Source organism: Dasypus novemcinctus, chromosome 26 (genome assembly GCF_030445035.2).
Source record: "Dasypus novemcinctus isolate mDasNov1 chromosome 26, mDasNov1.1.hap2, whole genome shotgun sequence".
NCBI classification, from domain to species: Eukaryota; Metazoa; Chordata; class Mammalia; order Cingulata; family Dasypodidae; genus Dasypus; species Dasypus novemcinctus.
In genome coordinates this window covers 40,490,134-40,502,243 of record NC_080698.1, presented here as the reverse complement: position 1 = coordinate 40,502,243, position 12,110 = coordinate 40,490,134, and the positions used below count along the sequence as shown (strand labels likewise).

General features: G+C 40.5%; 1 protein-coding gene across 18 annotated transcripts in view; it reads right to left on the bottom strand.

Annotated features, from left to right (window-relative positions):
• The window catches only part of CNTN4 (contactin 4), a 936,745-nt gene that overhangs the window by 31,471 nt on the left and 893,164 nt on the right, over positions 1–12,110 (bottom strand). For 10 of the 18 annotated variants that reach the window (XM_058288376.2, XM_058288377.2, XM_058288371.2 and 7 more), the window contains 4 exons: positions 8,125–8,245; positions 4,413–4,571; positions 2,045–2,194; positions 429–499 (listed from right to left, as the gene is read on the bottom strand). In XM_058288376.2, the coding sequence (XP_058144359.1) occupies positions 429–499; positions 2,045–2,194; positions 4,413–4,571; positions 8,125–8,245 (501 nt within the window). The remainder of the gene's footprint in view (positions 1–428; positions 500–2,044; positions 2,195–4,412; positions 4,572–8,124; positions 8,246–12,110) is intronic. The other 8 variants (XM_058288387.2, XM_058288384.2, XM_058288383.2 and 5 more) reach the window with 1 other exon arrangement.

Here is a 12,110-nt window from a genome sequence, read left to right as displayed (position 1 = left end):
TATAAAATACTTCATAGAAGAAGGCTGCAACAGCAAAGCCAATTGCCAGGAAATCGTGCTGGTACACTGAATCTACTGCTGGCAGATGTTTTAAATCAATTGGCCATGCAGCAATTCAGGAAGAAGAGAAAAACTGGTTTTCTCTGAATCAGCCTTCTTCAGTATATATATATTTAAACTTGTGTTGTCTTTCCTTTCACGATCATTTTTCCCGTGATCAATTGAATTAAAAGTTGCCCCAACAGTTGACTGGCAAGCACTGTCTTTTCCTGCTAGCCATTCGCCAAGTGAGAGGAAGTGTTCTGCACTGAAATGGATTTTGGCTGTTAAAAACAGAGGAGGCTACGTCCTAGCTATATCTAACATGGAGGAAAATAATAAAATAGCCTAGACGAATGTATGCTCCTTTTATTCTGTGATTCATTTACCTCCCAGGTTATAACCAGTTCAGATTTGCTGCCTCCACCACCACTGACGTTAGCTGGGGTGACTTCGGGGACTGCGCAGGAGACAAAAAAACAAGTTTTGTCAGGTTCCAAAGGCAAATGACAGCCAGGAAGATTGCCTGGCTGAGGTGAATCACTTTAAATTAAAACTCTGAAGCATAAGATCTTTGTCTTTCGAGAGCAGAAACAGAGTCAGCAAGGGGCTCACAGCAAAAGATCCAGAAAGTGAAATGTACCCAGGAAATTGCTATCAAATACTTGCTTCCCATCTGACAAGGAACACGTGTTATCAGATGGGTCTGACCAATTGCTCAGTCCCATCGCTAGAGGATGAGGCGTTCAGTGGAAGGAGGAAAGGATTGAGGTTCTGGGTCTAAGGCTTGGTTAGGTGTTTATTGACCATACAGCGGTACACAGAGCAAAGACAGTACAAACTCTGCCCATGCAGAGCTTACAATCTAGTTGGGGTGAGAGTGCACATGCAGAACAATTACAGAGTAATATTGACAAGTGAACAGCAGAACGGTACAGACAGACTGGAGCAGAGCAGCGGTGTTCTGAGGCTGCTCAGAGCAGGGCTGGATGAATGGCTTGTTGGTGAGTTGGGTGTTGAAGGAAGTGGTGGACATAGGTTGGCCCCTGGCTCACTATGCTTAACCTCTTAGATTCCAGGTTTTCTCTGTAAAAGAGGGGAAATTATACTATACTTCCTCTCAGGTTCACTGTGGGGAATTAATTCAATTACAGCTTTGGAGGGGAAAAAGAAAGTGTGGGATTAGCTACTCTATCATCATGGAGATGAAAGCCTCCAAACAATGTAAAATTGTCTGGTGGTGGACATGTAGCCAATGACAGGATATGTCCTCTTCATTAAAGCCAATGAAATGGATCTAGTTTTTTTTTCTTAACATAGGGCCAGAGTTTGCATTTGCTTAGGAACCTTGGTTTTTCTTCCAACAACCATTTGGCCTGACTACAGCTGAGAATTCTAACAGACCACATGCCTGGGCCTCAGGCTTTACATGAGTAAAGTAACATACAACCAACTCAGGTGAATTTGATGTACTCTTTTCCTGTGCTAGTTCCTGCTGAGTACACTGAGGGCCATCCTACATTGCTGATTGTGTGGTATGAACTCTCAGGATGCTCTGGATCTTAGCGTCTTGGAATGGTTTATACCCTAAGAAAATCAAAGTGGACATGTCTGAAGAACTTATTTTTTGCTATCGGGGATTTCTGTAAGATGATTTCACTTGAAATGTGGTGTAAGTGTATTTTTAAAAATAATCATATTATGATAATCTTGGCGACAAGTGAGCCAAAGAGGAAAGAGGGAAACTTTTGAGAGAACTTGGCACAGTGTGGCTCTAGCTACAAATAGGACCCAAAGAGGAGTGAGAACTTAACTCCTGATTGAACTTCATTGCTTGTTAAGTTGACCTTCTCCTGGCCTAATATCTGATCATTATAACCATTCAAGGGGAAGGATGTGCTAACACAGAGCCTCATTAGGGCTGCAGAGCAGGAAAAATTCAAAACCTTTCCCTAAGGCATGGCAGCCGCTGGAACGGACAACCAGTGTTCCTGTAGCTACTCACGGGCCTCTTCCGTCCTCCGTTTCTCTGAGGGCCGGCTTGGCTCCCCAATCCCAATCACATTGGCTGCAACTGTGCGGAATTCATATTCTACCCAGGGGTTCAAACCCACCACAGTGGCTGTGAACATCTTCCCATCAATGAGTTCCGGGACTGAAAGAAAACAAAAGGTGGGGTATTTCACAGGATTCCCAGCAAACATATGCAGAGACCATGTTAGGAACTTCCATACATCACCACCACCACCACCGTTGCAGGGCATCGTAGCTGCTCTGATAGCAGCTGCACAAATAGCGGTCTCAGGGAGTTATCTCCCGGACTGTGTACACTAAACTAATAAACTCAGATCAGATACCAGTAGCGACATCAGAAAAGACAAAAAGACTCCAAGGCCCAAAGCTACTTGACTGTCACCATCATTGCTACCAAATTTGTCTTTTAATATGTTACTCAGCATTTACTATGTTGTGCCAGGCACATGATTTACTTCTTACAACTATCCTATGAATACAGGAAAATTATTTTCCGCATTTTTATACACAAGGAAAATGTGCCTTAGAAAGAAAGACTAAGTGACCCAAGGTTATACAGCCAATTACAGGCAGAGCTTGGATCTGCACCCTGTCTGTCTGACTCCACAGCCCAAGCCCTATACCTTATTATAATTCTGTAATGCCACTGTCCATGAACTTTATTAGCATACCTAAAGAAAGAAACCTGTAAGTATAGCAGAGATGGCCCGTGAAGAACAACAAAAATGGGAGCCAGAGAGGCAGAATTTGACAGTGTTCATTCAGCAATGTTTAGACAAGGGTCCCTTCACAGGAAGACATTGTTGCTTGATGCCACAAGTGATGAAGACTTTGATATTACTTCCATGCTCACTATACAACTCTTTGATTTTTAAAATGATTGCTAAAAGGGTTTTCCAGGGGGCTTGTAGGGTTCCTGGGGAGGTCCTGTGTGGCAAAACTCAGGACATCATGCTGTAACTAAGCCTCAATGGCTCCCAGGCTCCTTGAGCAATGCTTACACTGTCCTACACTCCAAAGAGCTCTAGAGTCAGCCCACCTGGGTCCTAACCCTGAAATCCATACTTAGTAGCTCAGTAACCTTCGGCAAGTTGCTTGAACTTCTCATGCTTTGATTTCCTCCTCATAAAATCAGGGCACTAATAATAACTACTCATAGATGAGTTGAGAAAATCCAAGAAAAGCACTTAGCAGGGCATGTGGCTCATAGTAAGGACTCAACAAATTCTAGTTTGCTTTTTTAAAAACCCATCCTTATCAGGAACAGTTGTGTCTTCCTTCATCCTCTTCCTTTTCATCACTACATTCACATAGTACTTCCTATTTTTTAAAATGCTTACATAATTGTTTCTCTTTTGGGTCTTATGTTATTCTTATCCTACCCATTTAACAGACACAGGAAAAGGAGCTGTGTAGAGATCTCCTGATTGGCAAAGGCATGAGTGTCACGGAACTTGGCCTAGAATTCAAATCGCCTAACCTCCAGACTTCTTCCATCCTTCCTTCCTAAAACATTCCTGCGATGCAGCAGAAAGTCAGTGATCACAGCTAGAAACATAGAAACCCATGTGGGTGTAGATCAACACGATTCATGTGAATTTCATAAAAATAGGTTTGCTACTCCTTTTATTTCTACTGCAAAACATCAAGGTGACACAGTCAACCCTTGGAGATTAGAGGAGTTGTATCTTGCTTGAAGTAATTTTTTGTTTTTCCAGTTATTCCCCAAATGAAACCTAAAGAACGAGATGATTCAAGTTGGAGGAACTGGCAGAGATGAGACCAGTATAGTCAACCCAAATATTTTTTAATAAAAAGAGGAGAAAAATCTCATACCTCTTCATGCTCATTTGTATCCAGCTATGAAAATGGGCATCATGTCAGGAAACTGTTCAGTTGTTAGTTATTAGTTTCCTGATTGCAGTCTTTACAAAGGCTGTGATTACAGACTCATGTATTCTACTGCTTCCCAAAGTGTACCACTAATGGTGCACAGGATGATTTTAGCTAATACAAACACTGATACTTTTTTTATTTTTATAACTAATATATTTTTTTATGCTTGTTAAGAGAAAAATATAACCACTGCAACCTGTCATTTCAGAGATATTAATGCTTAGGACAAGTTACAAAAAAGAGATGCTATAAAGAAAGATATTAAATGATAGTACAGGGGGCAGGAAATTGACTCAGGTCTGGGAAACACTGCTGTCATGTATCACTGCGGCTGAGTCGGATGAGAACCTGGATGTGCCTTGGCTTCTGCCACCATGCTTCGTCCACTCTGCTGAATTTCAAAGCCCCTGCAGAGACACCAGCACCAGGCTTCGACATCATACCTGTGCTGACTGCTTGCCAGCCCACGGAGAACGGAGTCCTGGCTTGAATGACATACATAGTCACGGGGCTGTGGTTGTCAGGCCCCGGTCTCCAGGAGAGCTGAGCAGTTGTGTCCGTGATTTCATCGATGGTCACAGCCTCTGGCGGACCTGGGGGGCCTGGGAAAGAGCAAGATGCTTAGAACTGGAGCAGGTGGATCAAACGTGGTGCTGACCCACTCAATCATTTATTTACCCACTCAGGTATTTACTTTATTTGTCTAATCCTTTCTGCTGGGCCCTGAAACAGCAGAGATAAAACAGACACAGTTCCTTCCTTCTAGGGGCTCACGGTATAATGGGAGAAACACAGGAAACAAAAAGTAAAATAAAAGGCAAACAGAGAAACACAATAATTTATTCTAGGTGCTAAGTGTGAATGCTGGGGAACCACAAGGGCCCACACTGATAAATTAATTCATTATCTATTTAGGGGTTCCTACTGTGGGCCAGGCACTGTGATCTGGGGATGCAGCAGTGAAAACAGACAGCCCCTGCTCCTAAATTCATGAAGATGACAGTCCACCGGGCATGGTCATTTCTTCCACTGAGGATGTGGATCTGGGCAGGAGTGGCTTAGAACCAAGAGTTCGCAGTGTTGCTCTACACAGTCTTGCTGCATAGTAATTACTGAACCCCCTCTCCAGCACCCTCCCCAGCACCAAATGCCAGTAGACTTCTCTGCATGAGGGGAACTGCTGTGAAAATGGTCAGTGCTCAAAAGTCACAAGACTCTCACTTTAAAGCAATTTCAAAATTGGGCTGGAGTTTAAAGACCCTCATTTGCAGTTCCTGCAAGTCATACCTGTATTTTTCCTCTTATCCTCCTGATGTTCATTGTTTCTGCCCATGTACTTAAACCATTTAAAGGGGAGGAAATCAGGCTTAAATGAAGGCTTGGAAATCATAAAGGAACAGAGGAATGGAAAGAGGTTGGCAAGCAAACACAAAATATCAACAGAGTCAGAGCAAAGACCTGAAGCTATACTAGTTTCAAACATGAAAAGCTCTTGCCAGGCAATTAAATACATTTCTAACAAGACACACACGATGGTCTCAGAATAGAAGGTGATTGTAAGAAGGACATAATGACAAACCCCATGCCCATTAGATGGGCATAAGTAGATATTCCTAGGAGGGATTATTTGCTAATCCCCAAATACGGCAATCAAATGGCCTGCCAAAATACTATTGGACCATGTCACAGGGACAGGACAAAAAGAGACCTTTAATAGACTGGTAAAAAGTTAATGGAGATTTCTTCAAGTAAGACTGTACTCTGGGATTCACGTTTATATCCTTTATGTGGTGCCCTAAATTTCTCTTTCCTTTTTTAAAAAATCATTTTATAGACCCAAAGGTGAGACTAAATTTATCTTCTACCTCCCACTCCTGAATGAAATGTCTGGAAATCTGTATGCTAGAACTGATTAATTTTCCATGGTGACATTTAAGCATGCCAGTCTAATGTCACCTAGATAGAGCTGAAGTGACCTTTGATCCCTGGAACCCTATTAACTAGATAAAGTCCAGAAGACAATATAATTTTTTTTTTTTCACCAGCATTCTCATCTTAGCATTCCTGTACGTTTCCTTTATGGATGCTGCTTTGGTGGCCTTTAAAATCTAAGTGCCACCCATAGAAAGCTGGTCCCCTCCAAACTCCTCGAAGAATTAAATCAATAGGATATATTTGAAACCCCTGTTGGCAAATGAGCAAGAAGGAAAGAAGGGGTGGTATGAATTTGGCCAGTGGAGTAAAGATGGTACTTCTATTGCTTTGTTTGCTCTTATCTTTCTGCCTACCCTACCCCTACCGATGAAAGATATGACCTTACAGAATGTTTACCAACTTTGCTTTGGGGAAGTTGGTCCTTCTTTCAAAATGACAGTGTGCAGATGTTTATCCTCGGACTGAAATAACATGGTCAGGAGCCCAGAGCAGTTTTGTCACAGGCAGTGGCAGCGGGAATATCAGTTTGACATCAAGTCTCTGTTTCTTACTTAGGGAAGGGTGGCATCCCACATTACTTTCTGGCTGCCATTAAATGCCAGTGATAAAATAGAGCAGGCATCAGGGAATCTCTGGAGCTGGAGCAAAGACCTAAAGCTATACTAGTTTCAAGCCCAAAAATCTCTTGTAGGGTAGCGAAATGCATTTCTTCCTCCCCTTTGTAATAAACAGAGAAGTTACAAGGGCAGAGCTGGAGGAGATAAAACAAGATTATGGTTTTAAATGGCATATTAATTTATTGGCATTATTAACTGATTAGACTAGATTTTCTTTTAGACTACGTTTGCAAATTCCTCTTGGTATTTAATGTTATTTTCTGTGAAATGAAGTATACAATATCATTTAAGAACTTCAACTATTACTGATTTAAATATTTATTAGCTTAATTTATTGGTGCTTAAACTGCTGATCTGAACATTATCCTAATTAAACAGAGGATAAATTCTCAGCAACAGCATTCTTTTGTCCCCAAGGGGCCAGCAAAACAGCTCTGGTATATTTTTAAATGGAAATAAACACGTTTCCCTAAGTTAATCTATGGGCAGATCTGAGCAGGTTTAAAATTCTTTCACTTGTCGGGGCCTCATCCGCATTATCCCTGGAAAAGAATTGTAGGTGGTTTAAAGGGGAACCAAAGCAGACCTGATGTGAAAGTGATTTTTCTTTAACCCATCTTGACAATTAGTTCAAGTTGATAACTCCCATACACCCCTCCCCCTAACTTCTTGTTGCTCCTGGTAATATCGTGTTTCTTGTGCCTGCAGATTCACCGTGCCTCCAGTTCTGATATCTTGGGTTTTTATTTCCTTGCACTCAAAGATCTGCCAGGGGCCCAGTCATTGGCCAATGGTGCTTAAACACCAAAGGCTGGGAATTCAGATGAAGTAAGACTAACTAGGAGATTATTTTGATGCTCTGGTTTAGCCTCACTTTTAATACTTTAGAAACCCCCTTAGCATAGGTTTGATTCTGATAGGTAGGCTAGTTCACAAAGGATTTCGTTCTCATTAAAAACATCTTTTGAAGTCCATTTCAGTTCCATTACAGATTTGTTTGGCTGGGCTTGGACTTGGCTCAGCCAGAATGTTCTTAGCTCTTAGAATCAAGTTAAGCCCTTTGGTAGGACCCAAGAGACTTTCAGAAAATTAGCTTTTACAATCACTTGCTGCTTATTTACTTCAACCTAGGCATAATGAGAGGTTTACCTCCAAAGCCATTTTTTTTTTGAATTGGACAGCACTATTAACTTTAGGGAAAAAGGGAAATGGAAGACCTGGTAGTGGTTTTACTTAAGCCACTATTATACTAATTTTGTTTAGCCCAAATGAAACATTAAAAAGGCATAGTTTGGTCCATCTTTAAGCCATGTACTTTTGTTAATCTAAGGTTTTTCAAGGTCAGAGCAAAAGCCATAATGGGAACACTCACAGGAGTTATTTTTGGCATAAAACAACTGCATTTGCTCATGTAGTTTCTGATGATCCCCTTTGTGAAAAAAGGAAACACACAAAACTCTCGCATACTGTTAACCGCTGTTGACAATGTGTAGCAACTACCTGACTTTTCCCCATAATTCTAAACCACTGAGGTTTGTAGAACTCTGTGCTAGAGTAGATATTGCAAAAATATTTTAAGGACAAAACAATAAAATTCTAATACCTCTGACAATCAGGTCTGCAGCAGCTGATAGCTTGTCCACACTTGTTTGTACCATGCAGATGTATTTCCCGGCATGCTTCAGCTGGATGTTTCGGATCATCAAATCACCAGCTGAATCCTGCTGATAAAGTAGGGAAAAGTGGCTACAATTACTTTTTAATGAGCCCTAAATATCATTATCACATGAAGGACACTGTGACTAATGGATTTATTGTACACCAACTGATGAACACATTAGTGATGCAAGCCATGGCCTATTAAAAATAGGTGAGCCTGCCCAGGAGACAAGACATCAACGTTTCCAGAACACACCTCCGACAAGATCGCAGGGGTCTGGCTTCTCTAGCTCTCGGGAGCAGTGTGCCACCCATGCTGGAAGCACTTAAATTTATGTACGGTGGTTCTTGTTTGAGGCCAATGTGTTTCTTCAGACATGCCCTCAGCCTATCGCTTTCATTGGCATTCCAGTACTTAGGAGCTCTATATTTGGAAAGGGGAAGCAAACTCACATTTGGAGACATCTGCATTTGACTGCACAACGCTGTTGTACAGCCAGCATTTTGATTGCTCCTAAGTTTGAATTAAAGCATTATAAGGACCAGACTCTCCAAGGAAATCTTGCATCACCTAGTGTGGAATGGTGCTAATCTGTTTTTCAAATGCCAAATGCATGTTTGATTAGCAGATGAAGAGGACTAATTACATCCCGGTACGGATGTCTGTGTGGCCCAGAAATAATTCTACACTGTACTTTCAGCCCCCGTAAGCTATTGTAAGGGGGCATTTGAATGGAAGAACACTGCTAGGCCTTGGAGTCTGGTTTCAGAGTCCTTTTAATCAAAAGCTTGGAAAACAGCTGCTTGAGCAAGAGATCACCCTAGGACCAGATACAGGAAGCCACATGTCTTTCTGAGCCCCAAATGATGACAAGATGACTTGGGGTATATTGGTCCTCCCCAGTTTTCCCATCCTAAATTATAGAACAGGAAGTTAAGATGCTCAGGTTGCTATTCCTCCAAATAACAATAATAGCTAATGCCTAATGATAGTGAATATATGGCAGGCACCTTTCAAGTACTTTACTAATAGTAACTCACTACATACTCCCATAGTCCTCTGAGGTAGGCACTTTTGTTGTCCTTATTTTACAAATGAGGAAACTCAAGCACCAACAGGTTAAGTGACTTGCCTAAAGTCACTAGTAAGTGGAAGGGCGAAGATTTGAACACACACAATTTGGCTCCAGGCTCTATAACATTATACTGCTTTTTGAAGAGTCCTTATCCTCATTTGAAATTAATGTGTACTTGATTTCCTTTCTTTGTTTCAATACAACATATCACATTCATATTTATGAAGGACAATAGAAGAAATGAAAATGCGAATTACTGTAAATAGGATTAGAAGAAAGGCAAAAGCATAAAGTGAGAGGAGAGCTAAAGTTTCTGGATTTAGCTGTCTTGGGCTGACCCTGCTGTGTGGCTTTATGTAAATCTCTTAATCTCTCTGGGCCTTAGTTTATTGACCTGTAAAATAAGGATGCACTGTCTACTGTGATAGGCTGTGAGAATCAAATAAAAACTATATATGTGAAATCCTTCTGAAAATTGAAAAACATATAGCCAATTTAAACTGGTACTATTGATGACCATGATCAAAAGTCTTTGTGAAACAATCCTGTCAAAGATTAAATTGAATTTAAGAAGAACTGCAACCTTTTTTTTTCAACCTGAATGCTCTTTTGTTTATGACTCTCAGGTTCTCATTCAGATTATGCTATTCACTAATCTTGTTTTATTGGTATCCTTATTGGATAATAAGGATAATAACTGCTAACCCATTTCACAGGGCTTCTGTAAGGACTAAAGAGCTAATATATATGCATATGAATAAAAGAGCTTGATAAATGATTAAACACTTTGCAAATATATGGAATCATCATCATCATCATCATCGCTATCATCAATACTTTACCTAAAACATGGCACATATTGTGATTTTGAGTATATATTTTAACAACAAGAAAATGTCTAATAAGGGGATGTATGCAGGGAAGGTGGGACACCATACTGGTTTTAAGGAAATGCCTACACTATCTCTGAAATCATTTTATTCACCCCAGGCTTGGACGTAAAAGAAATCTGTAGCCTGGAGATTTCAGAGTAGGGCAACCTATTAACAGAATTTTGTGACTGATTTAGAGAGTGTTCTAGTTATTTACAAATTTTGACCTGAACTATACATTTAAAGTAAAGCTAAAACAAACAAAAAAAATAGAGTCAGGATTGATGTACAAGTCTCAGAAGGAGACCATAATAACTTTCTCTTTCCCTTTGAAGTCCTTCATACTAAATTGTTAACTGTTACCAAGGAGAACAAAACTGTTACCAAGGAGAACGAAAGAGTACCAGCTTATTTTCTCCCACTGTGATCTGCTCTAGAGCACTTTGGGGCTATTCGAGGACATGAAGTAACAACTTTTCAAAAAATTATAATAGGCTGGCTCTACCAAGCATTTGGAATACCATGCTGATGTGAAAAGCAGAAACTGGGAGATGGCCTTGACTTCAGTACTGCACTTCCTTAACCCTTCTGTTCTCAAGTCCTAGCTCCACAGACATTAATGATGCTCTGTGGCTAATACACTTAGCTCTCACAATTTGTAGAGGGTGCCCTGCATTTTGCACCTGTTTCTTAGAAATAGTCGATTGGTGTTAGCACTAGTTACACAGAGGAGACAAATATTTCCATTATGGATGACTAATGAAGGTGATTGAATAGAATACAGATAGAAGTCTCTAAAAAGGTGGCCATTAGTGCTTGGTTCTGTTAGGGAGGCTCCGGCTGTACCTCAGCTGCAGCTGATATGCAGTCATTTGGTACCAGTCCAGAAAAAATACCACATCCATTTGATTGGTAAGACATCATTTTTCATTGGTCAGGCATCTATTTTGACTGGCTGGCACCATACCATTTTGGGAAATATTTTGAATATCTCCACTGCTCAGGTCATTAGGTTTTTTGGTTTTTTTTTTTGGTACTGGGGAATGAACCCGTGGTCCTCAATCGTGGGAAGCAGGTGCTCAACCACTGAGCCACACCAATTCCCTGGTCATTAGTTTTAGTATGAAAACAAATATTCTGCTTAATTAAATTTTTTTCATTTCACACTTTTCTGCTATTAAAATCAACGTTACCCCTCCTTCAATTAATACACTCATTAAAATTTATGAAGCACTTTCTTTGTGGTAGGCATTAGGCTATGCACTTTTTAAGACCTGAAGGGATTTAATGCCCTCCATGCCCCTGTGAAGTAGTTAATTTCTCTCTCATTCGGTTAAAATTATTAGGTTGAACCATATGAAGGAGGTCCACAGTGGTCATTTTTGGCAATTGCATTCAACATTTCTTAACTGGGGTTCTGAGAGAATCCCTAATATCCCAAGACATCTATAGCTCTTCTGAATGAACTTCTCTCTTATGCATCTACAATGGTACCAGTTGTATACCATCCATGGAAGAAATGAGAAAACTGTCACTCAAATCATTTCTGTTGTTTTGTGATTCAGATGAGAAACGCTGTTTGAGAAAAGCAGCAAGGGGTTAATTGAAGGGGTTGATATTCATTTGAAAGCAAAATATATCCCAATATATCATGTGGGTGGATTTATAAGCTTTAGGCCATTTATTCTCAACATAAGAAGGGTAAAGTGAAGTGGACAAATCAGATTTTTATGGCACCATGAAGATTGGAGAGGATTTTTCAAAGAATAGCTCCATTCCAACATTCTGCTAGCTTTAATGGGGCCCTTCTATAAAAACAGCAGCCAGAGTGGCCTTATTACCACTGGAAATGTAGGGTTGTGTTTGGGCAGGAAAAAAATGAACGCTTGAGAACAACTGCTATGAACATAAATTGTTTCCACATTTCACCTCCTCTTGTTGTATGTTTAATGATACATGTATTTTTATGGCAAGTAAGGCAT